Source organism: Meles meles, chromosome 19 (assembly GCF_922984935.1).
Source record: "Meles meles chromosome 19, mMelMel3.1 paternal haplotype, whole genome shotgun sequence".
NCBI lineage: Eukaryota > Metazoa > Chordata > Mammalia > Carnivora > Mustelidae > Meles > Meles meles.
The window spans coordinates 35,779,989-35,802,139 of record NC_060084.1 but is presented as its reverse complement, the minus strand read 5'-3'; the positions used below and the strand labels follow the sequence as shown (position 1 = coordinate 35,802,139).

General features: G+C 40.8%; 1 protein-coding gene across 1 annotated transcript in view; it reads right to left on the bottom strand.

Annotated features, from left to right (window-relative positions):
* Positions 1–22,111, bottom strand: part of C19H16orf87 (chromosome 19 C16orf87 homolog) — a 54,729-nt gene extending 32,618 nt beyond the window's left edge. Inside the window, exon 1 of the mRNA XM_045986740.1 lies at positions 22,027–22,111. Coding sequence (XP_045842696.1) covers positions 22,027–22,111 — 85 coding nt within the window. The remainder of the gene's footprint in view (positions 1–22,026) is intronic.
* Between the last annotated feature and the right edge of the window lie 40 nt (positions 22,112–22,151).

The following is a 22,151-nucleotide window of genomic DNA, read 5'->3' as shown; positions in this document are numbered from 1 at the left end:
ATGATACTATTTCTGGTTTGGTCATTTATCTAAACTAGGTTGGATTGATAAAAGCCTTACTTACAGAGGAAAATTTATGTCTAAACTAGTTCTAAGTTCTCATCGCAAAAAAAAAAAAACAATCTCATGGAGGTATGTTAATGGAAATGGAAGAATAGATTTTAAAGCACTTTCAATAAATTCATGGTTCATTCTTTTTTTTTTAATTTTTTTTTCCATCATGGTTCATTCTTAACCTTTACCAAAAATGAACCGATGATGTATTTTCAAAATTCATATTCAGTCCTCACAAGTGGCTAGGTCCAACAGTTTATCCCATACAGTAATAATTAAAATTTTAAATATCTTTTAATAAAAGAAATGTGTTTCAGATCTATGATTTTGCTTTGCAGCAATCTTCTTTTTTTTTTTTTTAAAGATTTTATTTATTTATTTGACAGAGAGAGAGATCACAAGCAGGCAGAGAGGCAGGCAGAGAGAGAGGAGGAAGCAGGCTCCCCGCGGAGCAGAGAGCCTGATGCGGGGCTCGATCCCAGGACCCTGAGATCATGACCTGAGCCGAACGCAGCGGCTTAATCCACTGAGCCACCCAGGTGCCCCAATCTTCTTTTTTTTAATAAAAATTTTTATTTAGTTATTTGACAGAGAGATCACAAGTAGACCGAGAGGCAGGCAGAGAGAGAGGGGGAAGCAGGCTCCCCGCTGAGCAGAGAGCTGGGCTCAACCCCAGGACCCCGAGATCATGACCTGAAGGCACAGGCCTAACCCACTGGGCCACCCAGGTGCCCCTAGCAATCTTCTTTTAAGGGAAAGTACAATTCGAACTGTTCTGTCATATTTGTAAAATATTTAATTATGTATTTTCACAGGTGTGCAATGTCAAGTCTTATTGATAATGTTTTTTGTATTTTTTTAAAGATTTTATTTATTTATTTATTTGACAGATACAGATCACAAGTAGGCAGCGAGGCAGGCAGAGAGAGAGAGAGAGAGGAGGAGGAAGCAGGCTCCCTGCTGAGCAGAGAGCCAGATGTGGGGCTCGATCCCAGGACCCTGGAATCATGGCCCAAGCCAAAGGCGGAGGCTTTAACCCATGAGCCACCCAGGCGCCCCGATAACATTTTTAAAATATGAAAATAACAATATATAAAATCTGTTCCTCCAGTTCTTTTAAGTTATATTTTTGTTCTTCAATCTTAACTGCCATTTGTTGCCTTCCTTCCTTCCATTAAAATAGTAAGATCCAAATATCACCCACAAAATACTAGCAAACTAAATTCAGCACATATTAAAAGATTTATAGATCTGGAAAAAAACACGCTGTTCTAATACGATAACATGTTTCAAAAAGAAAAAAGAAGAAGAAGAAGAAGTTTTTACATCATGACCAAGTGGGATTTATTCCCAGAGTACAGGGATGGTCCTACATACAAAAACCATTCAGTGTAATAAACTATAGGAGTAGTAGTTTTCTAACATCTTTCCCTCAAAGAACCTTGATTTTGAAAACACTGGTGAGTAAGAGTATCCGTTTTGGAAGTCCAACAGTCCAGCGGAGAAGTTCTAGCACATCCTCAGAGAAAGAAAAAAAAATCCAAAATTGGATCTGAAGAAACCCATTGCACAGAAGAAAGTAAGAATTAGTTTTACTTTATCTGTGTCTCCATTCCCACAGAGTGGCACAGCTTAGTACCAAGAGGAACACCTTGGCCTGCAGTTTCTCCCATCGCAGAAAGTGAGAACATGTGAGTGAGTGCCCATCCTCCCCAGATAGGTGAGACACTGCCAAAGAGGTCCACCTTTTTCTTGCCCCATCTGGAATACTGAGGTAAGCTGTACACCTGAACATGAGGAGAGAATAGGAACATAGCAGGCAGGGCTTAGAGTGCATCACAGGGACATGGAATATGCTTAACTGTTTTGTGGACTCCATTACAAGGGCCACCACAAACCACTAGTGAGGTCTTGGCTGCAGATTCCCCTACTGGCCCACAGGCATCCCGAATGCTCTCCACACCTCACCCACGTAACCTGCCCCCGCCCCCCAAACACACGCACCTTGTGGTCAGTTCCCTGTATGTGCCCGTGAGAGCAGCAAGTGAAAGCATTGGCAGAGGGCTCATGAACATGGAAAACTGTCCCAACTCTGCAAGACAGACTAGAGCATTCACCATTATCTTAGGGAAAGTAAAGCTAAAACTGTCATCAGTAGGTCCAGCTTTGCAAAAAGAAGGCATATAATCTTAAGAATGTCACATACACACACACACATACAGAAGAGAGAGGGAGAGGGGCGGGGGACAAGAAGTGTAGAGCAGGCATACACATAGAAAATGTTTGAGGAAATCCCAGAATCCCTAGACAGGCTGGCAGAAATTATTTCTCTCCCAAAGCCAGACAGTAAAGACTGGAGGAGGTAATCACTTTTTCAAATGCCAAGATAGTAATCCAACACTGCAAGGAACATGAAAAACCAAGGAAATATGAAACTACCAAAGGAAAACAATAAATTTTCAGTAACCAACCCAAAAGAAATGGAGATCTATGATTTGAATAAGATGGAATTCAAAATAGTTGCTTTAAGAATCTCAGTAACTTACAAAGAAACAAAGAAAAACAATTCAATAAAATCAGAAAAACAACACGGGAACAAAATGAGAAGTTTAACAGAGAGACAGAAATTGCAAACAAAGAACTAAATGGAAATTCTGGAGCTAAAGAACACAATGAATGAAATGAAAATTGCAACATCAACAACTGACTTGATAAAAAGAAAGAATTGTGGGTGCCTGGGTGGCTCAGTGGGTTAAAGCCTGTGCGTTCGGCTCAGGTCATGATCTCAGGGTCCTGGGATTGAGCCCTGCACGGGCTCTCTGCTCAGCAAGGAGTCTGCTTCCTCCTGCCTCTCTGTCTGCTTGTGATCTCTGTCTGTCAAATAAATAAATAAAATCTTTAAAAAAAAAAAAAAAGAAAGAAAGAATCTCCACTTTAAAACAAGTCACTTAAAATTATCTATTCAGAGATCAACAACAACTAAAAGAATAAAAAGGAGTGAAGAAAGACTACATGGATTATAAAATACCATCAATTGAAACAACTTCTAAATTTTGGGATACCAGAAGGAAAGAGAGGGAAAAAGGGGCAGAAAACTTATTTAAAGAAATAATGACTGAGGGGACACCTGGGAGGCTCAGTAGCTTAAGCATCTGCCTTCAGCTCAGGTCATGATCCCAGGGTCCTAGGGTCCAGTCCTGCATGGGGCTACTTGCTCAGCAGAAAGCTTGCTTCTGCCTCTGCCTGGCACTCCCCCTGCTTGTGCTTTCTCTCTCTCTCTCTGACAAATGAATAAATATCTTAGCAAAGAAAGGAATGAAGGGAGAAAGGAAGGAAAAAAGGGAGGGAGAAAGGAAGGAAGACTGGGAACTTCCCATATCTGGAAAGAGATATAGGCAGCGAAGTTTATGAAGCTCATAGGTCCCCAGACAGATTCGACCCAAAGATACTTTCTACAAATACATTATAATAAAACAATCTCAAAGAGAAAATATAAAAGCAAAAAAAAAAAAAATCTCCTCACATACAAAGTAAACTCCATAAAGCTATCAGTGTCAATCTCAGCACAAACCTTATAGACAGAGTAGGGTGAAATATCAAAGTGCTGAAAGAAGAAAACCAAGAATATTCTACCCGGCAAAGCTGTCATTCAGAAACGAAGGAGAGATAAAGAATTTCCCTAGCTATTTAAGGCTGATCATTATCATCACTAGATCTGCCTTAAAGGAGTTCCTCAAACTGAAATGAAAGGATACTAACTACTGACATGAAAACATGAAAAAAAAAACATATTGGTAAAGGTAAGGATATAGTAAATTACAGAATACTCATCCTATAATTTGATGTTTTAGAAATCACTTAACTTTAGGGGTGCCAGGTGGCTCAGTGGGTTAGGCCTCTGCCTTCGGCTCAGGTCACAATCTCAGGGTCCTGAGATTGAGCCCTGCATCGGGCTCGATCTCAGGGTCCTGAGATTGAGCCCTGCATCGGGCTCTCCGCTCAGCACGGAGCCTGCTTCTCCCTCTCTCTCTGCCTGCCTCTCCCTCTGTCAAATGAATAAATAAAACCTTTTTAAAAAAAATCACTTAACTTTAATGCAAAGGTTTAAGGACAAAGCATTAGATAATGATTGCTACAATAGCTTGTCAATGGATACACAATGTAAAAAGATAGATGTTGTGACATCAAAAACAAAATAGAGGGAGAAAAGGGTAGTTTCTGTATGCAATTGAAGTTAGAATACGCTGTTATAACTATAAGATGTTTTTTTTTTTATTTTTATTTATTTGACAGAGAGAAATCACAACTAGGCAGAGAGGCAGGCAGAGAGAGAGGAGGAAGCAGGCTCCCTGCGGAGCAGAGAGCCGGACATGGGGCTCGAACCCAGGACCCTGGGATCATGACCTGAGCCGAAGGCAGAGGCTTTAACTCACTGAGCCACCCAGGCGCCCCAACTATAAGATGTTTTATGTAAGCCTCATTTGAATATTATTCAGTTGTGAGAAGAAAGGAAATCCTGCTATGTGCAATGATGTGCATGAGCCTAGAAAACATAATGCTTGGTGAAATAAGCCAAACAGGTAAACACAAATACTGTATGATCTCACTTATATGTGGAACCTAAAAAACAAAACAGAACCATAAAAAGGTCTAACTCATAGAAACAGTAAAATGGCAGTTATGAGGGTCTGGGGAATAGGGAAAGTGGAAAGATGCTGGTCAAAGGGTACAAGCTTGCCACTGAAGGATGAATAAGTTTTGTGGATCTGATGTATATGATCATGATGATTATAGTTAATAATACCGCCTTTTATACTTGAAATTTGCTAAGAGAGTAAACCTTAAGCATTCTCATCTCTAAAACAAAAGGTAACATAAATATGCAACATGATGATGGGGGCGCCTGGATGGCTCAGTGGCTTAAAGCCTCTGCCTTCGGCTCAGGTCATGAACCCAAGGTCCTGGGATTGAGCCCCCGCATCGGGCTCTCTGCTCAGCAGGGAGCCTGCTTCCTCCTCTCTCTCTCTCTGCCTGTCTCTCTGCCTACTTGTGATCTCTGTCTGTCAAAAAAAAAAAAAAAATCTTAAAAAAAAAAGCTTTAAAAAAATATGCAACATGATGGATATGTTAATTAATCTGGGTGGTAATCATTTCACAAAGTATATGTATATCAAAGTACCACATTATATATGGTGAATATATACAATTTGAGTTGTCAATTATATCTTAATAAAGCTGGGAAAATGGAACATACTAGATTAATAAAAAGAAGGGGGAAACCACATGACAATTTTGACTGAGGCAGAAAAAGCACGTTGACAAAAATCAACACCCTTTCATGATAAAAACACTCAACAGAAAACACCAAGTGTTGCTGTGGATGGGAGAAATTGGACTCTTGTGCTTTGCCTCTGGAAAGGTAAAATGGTGCAGCTCCTGTGGAAAGCAGTATGGAGCTTCCTTAAAAACTTCAACATAACATTACCATCCGATGCAACAGTTTCATATCTGGGTATGGACACAAAGGAATTTGAAGAACACATTCAAACGGGTTTTTTTTTTTCATATACAGGGATTTTTATTCTTCCAACTTTTCATATTAAGTGACTTTATTTTTTTTTTTCTTCACATTTTTATTTAAATTCTGGTTGGTTAACATACCTTGCAATATTTGTCTCAGGAGTAGAATTCAGTGATTCATCACTTGCATAAAACACCCAGTGCCTAACATGACAAGTGCCTTCCTTAATACCCATCACCCATCTAGCCAACCCCCCCAGCCACCTCCCTCCATCAACCCTCAGTTTGTTCTCTATCTTTAAGAGTCTTTTATGATTTGTTTTCCCCCTCTCTCGTTTTCCCCCTTCCCATATGTTCATCTGTATTGTTTCTTAAATTCCACATATGAGTGAAATCATATGATATTTGTCTTTCCCTGGCTGACTTATTTTGCTTAGCATAATACACTCTAGCTCTATGTACATCATTGTAAATGGCAAGACTTCATTCTTTTTTTTTTTTAAGATTTTATTTGACAGACAGAGATCACAAGTAGGCAGAGAAGCAGGCAGAGAGAGAGAGGAGGAAACAGGCTCCCCGCCGAGCAGAGAGCCCGATGCAGGGCTCAATCCCAGGACCCTGGGATCATGACCCGAGCTGAAGGCAGAGGCTTTAACCCACTGAGCCACCCAGGTGCCCCAAGACTTCATTCCTTTTGATGGCTGAGTAATATTCCATTGTGTATATATACCACATCTTCTTTATCCATTTCACAGAAATCTTGGCTCTTTCCATACTTTGGTATTGTTGATAATGCTGCTATGAACATCGGGATGCATGTACCCCTTTAAATCTGTTTATTTTTATCCTTTGGGTAAATACCTAGTAGTGTAATTGCTGGATCATAGGGTAGTTCTATTTTTAACTTTCTGAGGAAATTCCATACTGTCAAACAGATATTTTTATACCAATTTCCAGAGCACCATTCATCACAATAGTCAAAAGGTAGAAATAATCCAAATGTACATTTGTGAGTGGATAAGCAAAATGTGATATATACATATAATAGAATTTTATTCAGCCATAAAAAGGAATGAAATTTTGATATATGCTACAGCAGGATAGATCTTGAACACATGCTTAGTGGAATAAGACAGACAAAAAAGAATAAATATTGTGTAATTCCATTTATATGAGATACCAAAATTAGTCAAATTTATAGACACAGAAAGCAAAAAAGTAGTTACCAGTGTCTGAGGGGAGGGAAGAGGGAAATTTTTTGTGGTTTTCACAGTCTTATTGAAATGTACTTGACATATAACACTGTATAAGTTTAAGGTATATAACATAATGATTTGCCATGTATACACATTGTGAAATGATTACCAGAATAAGTTTAATTAATATCACCCCACATACTTACATTTTTTTCTTGTGATGAAAATTTTTAAATCTACTCTCTTAGCAACTTTCAAATATACGATACAGTTATTAACCAGAGTCAACATGCTATACATCACCTCTCCAGAACTTTTTTATCTTACAACTTAAAGTTTCTATCTTTCGATCTCCTTCACTCATTTCTCTCCTCCCCTACCCCCCACCATTGGTAATCACCAGTTAATTCTCTGTTTTTATAAGTTTGTTTATTTGGTTTTTTGTTTAAGATTGCACATATAGGTGAGGTCATACAGTATGTTTTCCTCTGTCCATATGACCCTCTCACCCTATGTGGGCTTTGACATCTCACCCTGACTCATACTACCTCCATCTCCATTGCATGTGTACTTCTCACACAGCTCAGGCTCCAGCACTCCATACCAGCTATGACGGCTGCTGCTATCGCCCCAACACACACAGTTGCTCTCCTCACCCTTCTTAAACCTGAACCCTGTGCTGACTGCTGCCACTCCACTTTATGGATGCCTTACTTTACCCAGCTGGATCTCCAACATTCCACATCGGGTTACCATAGTTGCCCTCTTCATCCCACTTGACACCCAACAGCACATGGACCTTCCTATTATTGCTCCAACCCCATGTGTGGATACATTCTTTATTCTTAGAACCAACATCTTGCTCTGGGCCTTCAGCACAACTGTTCCCACCCCCATTTGCAGACTCTAACATTCCACCCCATGCTGCAAAGATTTCTTCCTACCCTTACTTGTGCAACCTCTTATCAGGCTGTTTCTCAACCCACATGGACTTAACTCGCTTGGACTCACCTACTGGTTTTGGACTGAACTGTTCAGGAAGAAAGAAAGAAAGGACAAAGGGAAGGCGGAAAGAATTGAAGGATAGAAGGAAGAAGGGAAGGTAAGAAGAATGGAAAGAAAGAAAGAGTTATTTTCTGTTACAGCTAACATGATTTTTTAGTTACAGGATATATAGAGTAAAATTTCTATTTTTAAATTGAGCAATTTTAGAGCAATTTGAATTCACAGAAAAATTAAGCAGAAGGTACACAGATTTCCCACATACTCTGCCTCCGCATACACAGAGCCTTCCCCACTGTCAAAATCTGGCAACAGAATAATATGTTTATTATAATCAATGAAACCACATTGCCACATCATGGTCACCCAAAGGTACTAGCTTACATTATTGTTCCTTCTTGGTATTGTACATTCTATGGATTTGAATAACATGTGATGATTTATATCCACCATTACAGTATCACACAGAATAGTTACACTGCCCTAAAAATCATTCATGTTCCATTCTTCCCTCCTCCCCCTGAATCCTCAGCACCCACTGATGTTTTTATGGTCTCCTTAGTTTTGCCTTTTCCAGAAGGCCATGTCATTGGAATCATGCAGTATATAGATTTCTAAGATTAGCTTCTTTCACTGAGTAATGTGCATTAAAGTTTGCTTTATGTCTTCTCAGGGCTTGATAGCTCATTTCTTTTTTTTTTTTTTTTAAGATTTTATTTATTTATTTGACAGACAGAGATCACAAGTAGGCAGAGAGGCAGGCAGAGAGAGAGGTGGAAGCAGGCTCCCTGCTGAGCAGAGAGTCTGATGTGGGGCTCGATCCCAAGACCCTAGAATCATGACCCGAGACAAAGGCAGAGGCTTTAACCCACTGAGCCACCCAGGCACCCCAATAGCTCATTTCTTTTTAGTGCTAGATAATACTCCATCATCCAGTAATCATGCTATTAGCATTTATACAAGTGACTTAAAAACTTATGTCTATACAAAAACCTGCATATGGATGTCTATATCAGCTTAATTAATAATTGTCAAAACTTGGAAGCAGGTAAGATGTCCTTCGATGGGTGAATGGTAAATAAATGGTGGAGCATCCAGATGAAGGAGTATTACCCAGAATGTGTTTAACTCTGTAAGAAACTGCCAAACTGGGGCACCTGGGTGGCTCAGTCAGATAAACACCTACCTTTGGCTCAGATCATGATCTGATCAGGCTCATTGCTCAATGAGGAGTCTGCTTCTCTCTCTGCCCCACCCCCTGCTTTTGTGCTTGCTCTCTCTCTCTCTCCCTCTTTCCCAAACAAATCAATACAATCTCATTGAAAGAAAAGAAAAAGAGGGGCACCTGGGTGGTTCAGGGGGTTAAAGCCTCTGCCGTCATCTTGGGTCATGATCTCAGGATCCTGGGATCGAGCCCCACATCAGGCTCTCTGCTTAGTGGGGAACCTGCTTCCCCCATTCTCTCTCTGCCTGGCTCTCTGCCTACTTGCTATTTCTGTCAAATGAATAAATAAAATCTTAAAAAAAAAAAAAAAAGAAAAGAAACTGCGTAAATTGCTTTCCAAAGTGGTTGTACCATTTTGCATTCCCACCAGCAATGAATAAGAGTTCCTGTTGCTCTATATTCTCATCAACATTAGGTGTTGTCAGTGTTATGAAAGTTAGCTATTCAAATAGATGTGTAGTGGAATTCCATTGTTTGTTTTCATTGCATTTCCCTAATAACATATGATGTGGCTTTAGGCTTCATTTGTTGTTCTTTTTCTAGCTTCTGTAGGTGTAAGGTTAGGTTGTTTATTTGAGATTTTTCTTGCTTCTTAAGGTAAGCCTGTATTGCTACATATTGCCCTTGTTACATCCCAGAGGTTTGGACCATTGTGTTTTCATTTTCATTTGTTTCCCTGTTTGCTTGTTGTTGCTTTTCATTTATCCCTTGATTTCCTGGTTGACCCATTCATTGTTTAGTAGCATGTTGTTTAACCCCATGTAGTCTTTGTGGTCTTTCTAAATTTTTTCTTTTTTCTTTCTTTTTTTTTTTTGTTTATAAGATTGATTTTATTTATTTATTTATTTATTTATTTATTTAATTTATCAGAGATCCTGATGCGGGGCTCGATCCCAGGTCCCTGGGATCATGACCTGAGCCAAAGGCAGAGGCTTTAACCCACTGAGCCACCCAGGCGCCCCTCTTTCTGAATTTTTTCTTGCAGCTGACTTCCAGTTTCATAGTGTTGTGGTCAGAAAAGAGGCATGGTATGATCTCAATCTTTTCTTATTTGTTGAGGCCTGATTTGTGACCTAATATGTAACTGATTCTGGAGAATGTTCCATAAGCACTTGAAAAGAATATATATTTTCCTGTTTTAGAATGAAATGTTCTGAATGTATTTGTTACGTCCATCTGGTCCAGTGTGTCATTCAAAGCCACTGTTTTCTTATTAGTTTTCTGTCTTGATGATCTACCCATTGATATAACTGTGGTGTTAAAGTCCCGTACTATTATTGAATTATTATCAATCAGTTCCTTTATGTTTGTTATAATTGTTTTATATATTTGCATGCTCCCATGTTGGGTGCATGAATATTTACAGTTAGATCTTCTTGTTGGATTGTCCCCTTTATTATCATCTCTTGTTACAATCTTTGTTTTAAAGTCTAATTTGTCCAATAAAAGTATTTCTACTCTGGCTCTCTTTTGACATCCATTTGCATGATTGATGTTTCTCCATTCCCTCACTTTCAATCTGCAGGTGTCTTTGGGTCTAAAATGAGTCTTTTTTAGACAGTTTATAGACGGGTCTTGTTTTGGGGTTTTTTTTTTAATTCCTTCTGAATATCATATGTCTTTTGAATGGAGAGTTTACTCCATTTACATTCAAAGTAATTACTGATAAATATGTATTTAGTGCCATTTTATTACTTGTTTTGTCATTGTTTCTGGAAATTTTCTCTGATCCTTTCTTATTTTTATCACTTTTGGTCTCTTCTTTCCCCTCAAAGAGTCCCCTTTAATAGTTCTTGTGGGCCTGATTTAGTGGTCACAAACTCCATTAGTGTTTGTCTGAGGAACTCTTTTATCTCTCCTTCTATTCTGAATAATAGCCTTGCTGGTGAGAGTATTCTTGGCTACAGAGTTTTCTCATTCATATCATGCCACTCCCTTATGGCTTGCCAAGTTTCTGTTGAGAAATTTCCAGCTAGCCTTATCAGTTTTCTCTTGTAAGGTAAGGGCTTCTCTTGTCTTGCTGCTTTTGAGATTTTCTTCTTTATCACTGTATTTTGCAAATTTAATTATAATATGTCTTGGTGTTGGTTTGTTTTTATTGATTCTGATGGAAGTTCTCTGTTTTTCCTTGTTCTGGGTGTCTGTTTCCTTCCCCAAATTGGGGAAGTTTTCAGCTATTAGTTCAAATAAATTTTCTGCTGCTTTTTCTCTCTCTTCTTCTTCTGTATCATGAATGTTATAACATTTGATGGAGTCACTGAGTTCCCTAAGTCTATTCTTGTGTTCCATAATTCTTTTTCTCATTTGTTCAGCTTCACTGTTTCCCATTATTTTGTCATCTATATCATTTATTTATTCCTCTGCTTCTTCCAGCCTTTTGTTCATTGCATCAAGCCTGTTTCCAATCTCAGTTATTGCCTTCTTCATTTCTGGATGATTCTTTTTTAACTCTTTTATCTCCGTGATAAGGGTCTCCCTTATGTCTTCCATTCTTTTTTTAAGCCCAGTACGTATCTTTATGATTGTTGCTTTAAATTCTCCACCAAGCATGTTACTTACATCTGTTTCATTTAGATATCAGGCCATGGCCTTATCTTGTTCTTCCATTTGAGATGAATTCCTCTGTCGTGGCATTTTATCTAAGTCTTTGCCTTCTTCTCTATGTTAGAAAGCCTGTTGTATTACCTGCTTCTGAAGTAATGGCTTTTTTTTTTAAGATTTTATTTATTTATTTGACAGATAAAGATCACAAGTAGGCAGAGAGGCAGGCAGAGAGAAAGGGGGAAGCAGGCTCCGTGCCAAGCAGAGAGCACGATACGGGGCTCGATCTCAGGACCCTGAGATCATGACCTGAGCTGAAGGCAGAGGCTTTAACCACTGAGCCACCCAGGCACCCCCTGAAGTAATGGCTTTATGAAGAAGAGGTCCTACAGTGTCCAGGGCCTGGTGCTTCAGGGAGTGTCTCTGGTGTGTGCTACATGTATTCTGCTGTTGTACTTTGGCTGCTCTGTCCTTCAGGCCAGTTGTCTGCAGAGGCTCTCCTTGCCTGCAGTGGGCAGCATTTTGCCCCTGGCTAGAATGTGGCAAGTTTTAACTAGGTGTGCTCTGGTCTGTTAAATGAGACTGCATACTACTTCCACTAGAACTGAGGCTCTGAAGAACTCTCTGGTCAGGCGTCATGCTGCATGCAGGCAGGGTTTCCTGCTGGTCTTCCAGATGCCTTTTATTCTTTTTCTTATCTAATTGTTATAGCTAGTGCTCGCTTCGGCAGCACATATACTAATTGTTATAGCTAGGACTTCCAATACTACATTGAATAAAAGTGGCAAGAACGAGCATCCTAATCTTGTTCCTGATTATAGAGGAAAAGTTTTCAACTTTTCACTTTTGAGTGTGATGTCAGCTGTGGGTTTGCCACACATGGACTTTATTATGTTGAGGTACATTTCTTCTATACTCACTTTGTTGAGAGTTTTTATCATAAATAGATGTTGAATTTTGCCAAATGCTTTTACTGCACCTGTTGAGATGATCATATGACTTTTATCCTTTGTTTTGTTGTGTATCTCCTTGATTGAATTTTGGATATTGAACCATCCTTGCATTCCTACAACAAAACCTACTTGATCGTGGTATGTGATCCTTTTAATGTATTGTTGCATTTTATTTGCTAGTATTTTGTTGAGAATTTTTGCATCTATGTTCGTCAGGAATATTGGCCTGTAATTTTATTGATTGATTGATTGGTGTCTTTGTCTGGTTTAGGTGTCAGGGTAATGCTGGCCTCATAGAATGAGATGGGAAGCATTCATTCCTCTTCAATTTTTTGGAATAATTTGAGAAGAAAGGTATAAATTATTCTTTAAATGTTTGCTAAAATTCCCTTGTGAAGCAGTCTGGTCCTGGATGCTTGTTTTGGGGAGTTTCTTGATTACTGATTCATTGTCATTATTAGTTATCATTATGTCTGAATTTTCTTTTTAAAAATGCTTTATGTATTTGTCAGAGAGAGAGAGCACAAGCAGGGGGAGCTGCAAGCAGAGGAAGAATCAGGCTCCCCACTGAGCAAGGATCTTGATACAGGACTCAATCCCAAGACTCTGGGATCATGACCTGAGCCAAAGGCAGATGCCCAACCCACTGAGCCACCCAGGTATCCCTGAATTTTCTATCTTCCTGATTCAGTCTTGGTAAATTGTACATTTCTAGGAATATATCCATTTCTTCTAGGTTGTCCAATTTGTTGGCATATAATTATTTATAGTGGTCTTTTATGGTCCTTTGTATTTTTTGGTATTTGTTGTAACTTCTTTTTCATTCTAATTTTATTTATTTTGCTCTTTCTATTCTTACTTTTTAAAGATTTATCTATTTTAGAGGGAGGAGGGAGAGATTTATTTATTTTAGAGAGAGAGAGAGGGTGAGTGGGGAGAGGGACAGAGGGAGAAGGAGGGAAAGAATCCTCAAACAGACTCCAAACTGAGTGCAGAGACTGACACAAGGCTCAATCCCAGGACCCTGAGATCATGACCTGAGCTGAGATCAAGAGTCAGATGCTCAACCAACTGAGCCTCCCAGGCACCCCTTCTCTTTTCTTTTTGATGAGTGTTGTGAAAGGTGTATCAACTTTATCTTTTCAAAGAATCAGCTCTTAGTTTCATTAACCTTTTCTATTATTTTTTGAGGATCCCATTTTATTTATTTCTGTACTGATATTTATTTCCTTCCCTCTACTAACTTTGGGCTTTATTTTTTCTTCTTTTTCCATCTCCTTTAGATGTAAGATTAGATTGTTTCTTTGAGATTTTTCTTATTTCTTGAGGTAGGGCCTTTATTGCTACATAATTCCTTCTTGCAACTGTTTTTACTGTATCCCATAGATTTTAGAGTGTCGTTTTCTCATTCTCATTTACTTCAAAGTATTTTTTATTTCCTTGTTGATTTCTTCATTGACTAATTGGTTGTCTGGAAGCATGTTCTTTAGTCTCCACATTTGTGTTTTTTCCACTCTTCTTCTTGTAGTTGATTGCTAGTTTCATACGTTGTGGTTGAAAAGGATGCTTGATATGACTTTAATCTTCTTAAATTTATTGACACTTGTTTTGTAACCTAATATGCAATTTATCTTGGAGAATGTCCCATGTGCACTTGGGAAGAATGTGTATTATACTGTTCCTAGATGGAATATTCTCTCTCTGTCTCTTTCTCTCTCTGTGTCTATTTCTGTATATATAAATAGGTAGATATAGATATATAGATATTAAGTCTATCTGTCCTAATATGTTGTTCAAGTTTAGTGTTTCTTCCTTAATCTTCTCTCTGAATGATCCATCCATTGACGTAAGTGGGGTTTTAAAATTCCCTACTGTTACTGTATTACTGTCAATTTCTCTATGTCTGTTAATTTATATATGCTTTATATGTTTAGGTGCTCCTATTTTGGGTGCATACATATTGGTTTGATCCCTTTATCATTATATAATGCCATTCCTTGTCTCTTATTACAGACTTTCGGTTTGTTTTTTTTTTTTTAATTTATTTGACAGAGAGAGCGAGAAAGCAAGCACAAGCAGAGGGAGAGGGAGAAGCAGACTTCCCGCCAAGCAGGGAGCCTGATGCAGGGCTCAATCCCAGGACCCTGGGATCATGGCCTGTGCCAAAGGCAGCCACTTAACAACTGACCTACCCAGGCACCCTTCTTCTGCCTCATTTAATCTGCTGTCATCCCTCTAGTGTAATTTTCATTTCTATTGTTATAGTCTTCAGCTCTGATTGGTACTTTCTTATATTTTCTATCTTTATTGACGTTTTCACTGTGTTCATTCTTCTTCTGAGTTTGGTAAACATTTTTATGACAATTACCTTAAATTCAGGTAGATTGCTTATCTTCATTTCATTTAGTTTTTTTTCCTGAGGTTTTGTCTTGGTCTCTCATTTAGAATATTTTCCTCTCTTTCCTCATTTTGCCTAACCTTGTGTGTTTGTTTCTGTGTATTAGATAGTAGAGATACGTATCCCGGTCTTGAGGGACTGGTCTTATATTAGAGATGTTCTGTGGAGCCATCAGGAGCCATCACTTCTGAGCATTCAGAAGTGCCATCCCTGGCCACAAAGCCCGGTGCTCCTACTATGTCCCCTTTGTGGGCTGCATGTACCCTCTTCATATGGCAGAGCCACAGTTGTTGTGGCCACACTAGTTGGGAGGGGGGGTGGCCCCGGTCTCAGCTAGCTATGAAGACCAACTTTGACTGCTGCAGGTCCACTGGTAGGCAGAGTTATCATTCTGTCAGCTGTGAGGGCCAGCCAACCCTAGCAGGGTACTGTGAGGCTTTCAGCAGTTCATGCCCCTGGGCAATAGCAATCCAGAGGAAAATTCCAAAATGGCACCCACCACTGCTGGGATCAGCATAGCAGAATGAGCTGCAAAAAAGGGTGCTGCCAGTTTCAGTCCCTGGAGAGAGGCCCAGCTGCCTCCTGCCTTTCCAGCAGGTTCTCTGATTCATAAATGGGATTCCTTCACCTATGATCTATGCACTTTCCCATCGGATGTTTTTGTGCTAATTTCTAGATCACAAGCCCTCCAAGAGGGGATTTTCTGGGTACCTGGATGGCTCAGTTGGTTAAGCAACTGCCTTTGGCTCAGGTCATGATCCTGGAGTCCCGGGATCAAGTCCCACACCGGGCTCCCAGCTCCACAGGGAGTCTGCTTGCTCCTCTGACCTTCTCCCCTTTTATGCTCTTTCTTACTCTCTCTCTCTCAAGTAAATAAATAGAATCTTTAAAAAAAAATTTTTTTCAAAAAAAAAAAAAAAGAGTAGCTTTCCCTAAGTTCTGTAGTTTTCCTTGAAGTATTCCCTGTTAGTTTTCAAAGGCAGGTTTTCACCAGCTCATCTCTACTGTGTAGGATTTGCTGGGGTGCCTGATTTGGAGCTTGAATCTCTCGCTCCTCAGGGGAAAATTCTATACATTTGAGTTCCCTTCTGACAGTGGAGCACTGCACCTGGAATGTAGTTTTTTTCCTTAGTATGACCACATCTCTGTCTCTTCTCTGCATCTCAGTGCCATCCTCTTCATTCTGTTCATCCAGGTTCTAGGTTCTCCATAGAGACAGTTATTCTGAATGCAGGTGTGGATTTGTGGTACCCATGGGAGGAATTTAGGTCAAGATCTTGCTAGCTACTGTCTTAAAATCTCTCCTTATGTTTAACATTTTAAGGAATTGTCAAACTGCTTTTCAAAGTAGTTGTACTATTTTTCTGTTGTCTCTTTAATCTAACAGTCTTTCTTTAAAAATATGGTTTTGAGGGGCACCTGGGTGGCTCAGTGGGTTAAAGCCTCTGCCTTCAGCTCAGGTCATGATCTCAGGGTCCTGAGATCGAGCCCCGCATCGGGCTCCCTGCTCCGCAGGGAGGCTGCTTCCCCCACTCTTTCTGTCTGCCTCTCTGCCTGCTTGTGATCTCTGTCAGTCAAATAAATAAATAAAATCTTTAAAAATATATATTGTTTTGAAAATAAAAAAAATTTTACAACTATATGGTGACAGATGTTAAGTAGACTTATTGTGATGATCATTTAGCAATATATACATATACAAATCATTATGTTGTACACTAAACCCGAAACTAATACAATGTTATATGTTAATTATGACTTGTTGATTTTTTAAAAGATTATTTTGATTTTGAATTTATTTCTTTGTAGGTTGTTCTAATGTTTGTTTGTTTCTTTCTTTATTTTAGTAATCTCTACCCCCTGTGTGGGGCTAGAACTCACGACCCCAAGATCAAGAGTCGCATGCTTTACTGACTGAGCCAGCCAGGTGCCCCTTCTTTGTGTTCTGTGTTTAAATGTCATTTATGTGTGTTTTTTTTTAATTTTTTTAAAGATTTTTATTTATTTACTTGACAGACAGAGATCACAAGTAGGCAGAGAGGCAGACAGAAAGAGAGAGGGAAGCAGACTCCCCACCGAGCAGAGAGCCCAATGTGGGACTCGATCCCAGGACCCCAAGATCATGACCTGAGCCGAAGGCAGCGGCTTAACCACTGAGCCACCCAGGCGCCCTGTCATTTATGTTTTAACAGTTTTATTGTTTCATTAGTCAGTTTACCTCCACAAATAATACACTACAGTCCTAGCTCTTGATTGTTAATTTTGGCTTTTCTTGACAAAACAAAACCAAAAACAGTAAAGTTTCTTTTGTCATACTAGGGTGAAAAATAATAAATTTTCCTTTTCTAACTTAGCCCATGATATTAAACTGCATATATTGTTTAAAACTTAATTAACTTAAATGTTTACCAAGTTAGGATCAGCTTACCTGGGTAGTTCTGGCACAGAAATTCTCATGAGGAGGTTGCAATCAAGCTATGAGCTAGATCTCAGCCATCTGAAGCCTTGACTAGAGCTAGAGGATAGGCTTCTGGGATGACTCATACACATAGCTGTTGACAGGAAGTCCTAGTCCCCTGCCCCATGGATCTATTCACAGGGATGTCTGAGTGTCCTCATAACATGTCAGGGGATTCCCTCCAGATCAAGTGATCTAAGAGAGACAGCAAGGGTAAAGTTTTGTTTCCTTCCTAACTAAGCCTCAGAAATCACAAACCATCATGTCTGCTGTATTCTGTTCATTAGAAGTGAGTCAACAGGGATGCCTGGGTGGCTCAGTCACTTAAGTGTCTGCCTTCGGCTCAGGTCATGATCCCAGGGTCCTGGGATCGAGTCCCAGGCTCCTTGCTCAGTGGGGAGCCTGCGTCTCCCTCTGCCTGCTGCTCCCCCTGCTTGTGCTCTCTCTCTCTCTAACACATAAATAAATAAATAATCTGTTTTTTAAAAGGGTGCGGTGGGGAGAAGAAGAAGAAGAAGTGAATCAAGTCCAGTCCTCACTCAAAGAAAGGAATTAAGCTCCATTTCTTGAAGGGAGGTGTATCAAAGAATCTGTGAACTTCTTTTAAAACTATCATACTGACTGGGGCGCCTGGGTGGCTTAGTGGGTTGGGCCTCTGCCTTCAACTCGGGTCATGCTCTTGGGGTCCTGGGTTCGGGCCCTGCATCGGGAACTCTGCTCAGCAAGGAGCCTGCTTCCCCTCTCTCTCTCTGCCTGCCTCTCTGCCTACTTGTGATCTTTGTCAAATAAATAAATGAAATCGTTAGAGAAAAACAAAAGATAAAACTATCACACTGGCTGATGGCAGGGGGCCCCATTCCCCACCATGAGGGCCTCTACGTAGGACTGCTTGAATGTCCGTTTGACATGGCAGCTGGACTTCCACAGAGCAGGTGATCCAAGAGAGAACATGAAGGAATCCACAATGTCTTTTATGGCCCAATTTCAGAAATTATACTCTGTCATTTCTGCAATATCCTATTGGTTACACAGGTCAGCCTTTTTCAGTATAGGATGGTACTAAACAAGAGCACGTATCCCAGGAAGCAAGGATTATTGGAGGCCATCCTAGATGCTGGCTACCACAGGTACCCAAAAAAGCAATAATTAATTCTGCCAGGGCATGCAGGGTAAGCAATAATTGATTCTGCCAGGCCTTTCTCTTTATGTCACAAGGGAAGTGACAAAAGATGGGCTTTTGGGGTCCCACTACCCCTAAGAAAAATGGGAGAAATCAGGAGAGATCATCTAGTCTGTCCCTGACTTAAAGACAGAAAGACAGATGTTAGAGGAGTCCACTTTCCACTGGCTTTTGATTCTATCTCCAGTTTTGCTCGAGATCTTTTATGCATGCTACTAAAGTGGCTCTAGGTGCTCTAGTCTCACAAGAAGCAATTAGACCAGGCAGGAGCTTCTTTAATAACAGCTATTAAGTACCTGATGAACCAAAATGGCTATTCAAAGCCACTTTTTGTTCTCTGGAATAATTAGGACGTGAGCTTCCTCAGGGAGATGCGGAGAATTGAGATGCAGCAGCCTCACCTTTCTTCCTGTCACTGTTTTAACATCCAGAACACGGAGTCTCTACCAACGTGTCTTTTACAGCGTTTACATTTTGGGGGGAAGAACAGAAGAAAAGCAGTGGGAAGCTCAGCAGATTTTTAAAATACAAAATTTCCCATTTCTCTCAGAAAACTGAAAATAGCTCTTGAGTTATAAATTAGAAGTCTTTGTTCTTTCTTGTTTTGCTTTGTCTTTTTTTTTTTCTCTCCCAAAAAAAGCCTTGGAATGATCGCAAGGCTGCCAATGTGGTCAATTTTATGCTTTTTATTTTGCTATAAACTTTGCATACTTCTACAAAGGAATAGTTTGCAAACAATAACAAATATAAATTCAAAGAACTGTCCAGGCAAAGAAAAAGAGGATGAAAATCCTCATCTTTGGCCAGAAATAAGACTTTTTTCCCCTCCTACACAGACAATAATGCCTGGGTCAGGGAACACTCATTGCAGAAAAAGCCTCAGGCTCACAGTGACTCAAGAAGCCCGCCCTCCCTTACAGGTGGATACCTCTGGACAGTCCAAGCCACACACCAGTCTTTGCTGAGCGCTGAACTCAGCCCACTGGCCTGTCCTGGACACAGAGGGGCCTCCAGAGAGATCCATCCCTCGCTTTGCCTCCTTTGCTTTATCCTCTCATAATATTAGATTCGATTTATCGGGCACCTACTCTGTGTCTCTGCTTTACATTAACTGTCCCTCTTCTTTCTCAAACCTGCAACGTGGTATCATGAACCTCATTTTACAGTTAAGTAAAGTGAAGCTCAGGGGGTATATTAATCAGGAATCTTTTGCTGAAACAGAAAGCTCAAACTCAAAATGGCTTAAGCAAAGAGTATTTATTAGTTCACGTAACCAAAAAAAAGCTAAGCATATGATGGGCGTCAGGCATCTGGATCTATGTGCTCCTGTGAACCACCAGGGCCACATTTCTCTCCCTGACCCTTGTCCCTGTACTCTCTGCAAGCAGGCTCTTCCTTCTTGGTGTTATAGAGATGGCTCAAGCAACCAAATATGCTACATTTCATTAAGTGTGGCAGCTACGGAGGTGCGCTATTTGGATTGTCCTTCTAAAAGAAGTTGCCATCCAGGGGCGCCTGGGTGGCTCAGTGGGTTAAGCCTCTGCCTTCAGCTCAGGTCATGATCCCAGGGTCCTGGGATCGAGCCCCGCATCAGGCTCTCTGCTCAGTGGGGAGCCTGCTTCCTCCTCTCTCTCTGACTGCCTCTCTGCCTATTTGTGATCTCTGTCGGTCAAGTAAATAAATAAAATCTTAAAAAAAAACAAAAATAAAATAAAATAAAAGCAGTTGCCATCCAGCTGCAAGGAGCTCCAGTTGTACCACCTTCAGGATCCAAGCCCTTCCTTGTCAACTACTAGCCCATGGCTGGGTATGGCGTGAGTCCTAGCGCCTGGTCACTTCTGCCCAGCACAGGACTCAACTCCTCTCATGGTCAATGTTTGCTCCAAAGCTCCCTTTGGATTGGCTGAGAATGTCAGGTCTGATTGTGCCTGAAGGCTCCCCCTTTATCTTTCACTTGCATTACTTACTGCCCTAAACAAAGCTGTTGTACTTCAAAACCGCCTCAGCACCTTCCTCCTTCCGGAGTCAACTAACATCTCTCATCTCTCTGACTCCCAACCCCACATGAGGCCGATGTCCTTGGTTCACCAAGATCCCCTTGGATCCCTTTGAACTTTCAATGTGTTCTTCTAACACCCATCACCTACAGCTGGGCTCAGGCAGTGTTCTCAGAGCCTCAGTTAGCCCCTCACCCTACCTGAACATTCAGAAGGTCCGGGGCCTAGGTTACTCCCATGCTTCCTCTCCTGACTGATAACTGGCAGATTGAGAGTTTCAAAGCTAAGGCTCTCTGCTTCTAGGCATACCTTCCTTTTTTCTTTTTTCTTTCTAAGATTTATTTGAGAGAGAGAGTGAGAGCATGAGAGGGGGGAGGATCAGAGGGATAAGCAGACTCCCAGCTGAGTGGGAAATGCAATGTGAGACTCCGGGATGGTGATCTGGGCTGAAGGCAGATGCCTCACAGACTGAGCCACCCAGGCAGCCTAGACAAACCTCCTGAACATAACCTACCCTCCAGGGCTCCTCTGCAGCCGCAGGTCGAAGCTACTACCCTATATAAGACCTTGTCTGGGATCACACCTTGCCTGACTTTCTTACCTACACTACCCTGCTTCTCCCACTTCACTTCCCATCTGCCCTGAGAGTACTTCCTTAATAAATTACCCACACATGGGGGCACCTGGGTGGCTCAGTGGGTTAAGCCACTGCCTTCGGCTCGGGTCATGATCTCAGGGTCCTGGGATCGAGCCCCACATCAGGATCTCTGCTCAGCGGGGAGCCTGCCTCCCCCTGCCCCTCTGCCTACTTGTGATCTCTCTCTCTGTCAAATAAATAAATAAAATCTTAAAAAAAAAATTACCCACACATGAATCCTCTTTTAGTGTGCTTCTCAAGAATCCAACCAAGAACCAGCCTCCGGGACCACAGCACCTGTCACGTGGCCTCTTCCACAGAACGGCTCCTACTGGGTCCTCTTCCTATTTTTGCTCCATCAGGCCTAGGGGTTGTAGCTGCTTCCTACTGCCGCTAACTTTAGCATGCTTCCCCCGGGCTTTGATTGTTTGCCTGGGTTCCTTCCCAGTCCTTTGTAAGTTGCCCTTTCATTAAACTCTCCACAGTTACTGCTTTGGAGTATGCTCCCTGTTTCTTGACAGAACACTGAATCTATGATACGACCATTACAGGATTTATTTTTTTAATATCTGTCTAGTCTATCTATAAAATTCATAGTACCCTAGAGGTTTGAAATGAGACAGAAGTTTAACATTGTGGAATGATTGCCCTTTTCCCCTAGCCAAACACTTAGGCTCTGGGACTGTATCTCTAATAAGCTAAATTAGAGATAAGATCAAAAATCTTTTTTTGAAGTTCTTCCTGACGTGAAGACAGGTAATGACGTCCTCCTTCCAATTGGCCCTCAAAAGCCTTCCCCCTGGAAATAACCAGTAAACAACTTGCAAAAGGTGACCTCGAGCGCTAGATGGCAGCCGTGACCCACCAGTGCTCACTGAGGCCGTGGACCGGCCGAGCGTGTCCGGCTCTGCAGGTTCAGCAAAAACCAGTTTTGCCTGCTGGCACTCCATTCTTCAATCAGGGTTGTTATTCCTCCAACACAGAGGCAGT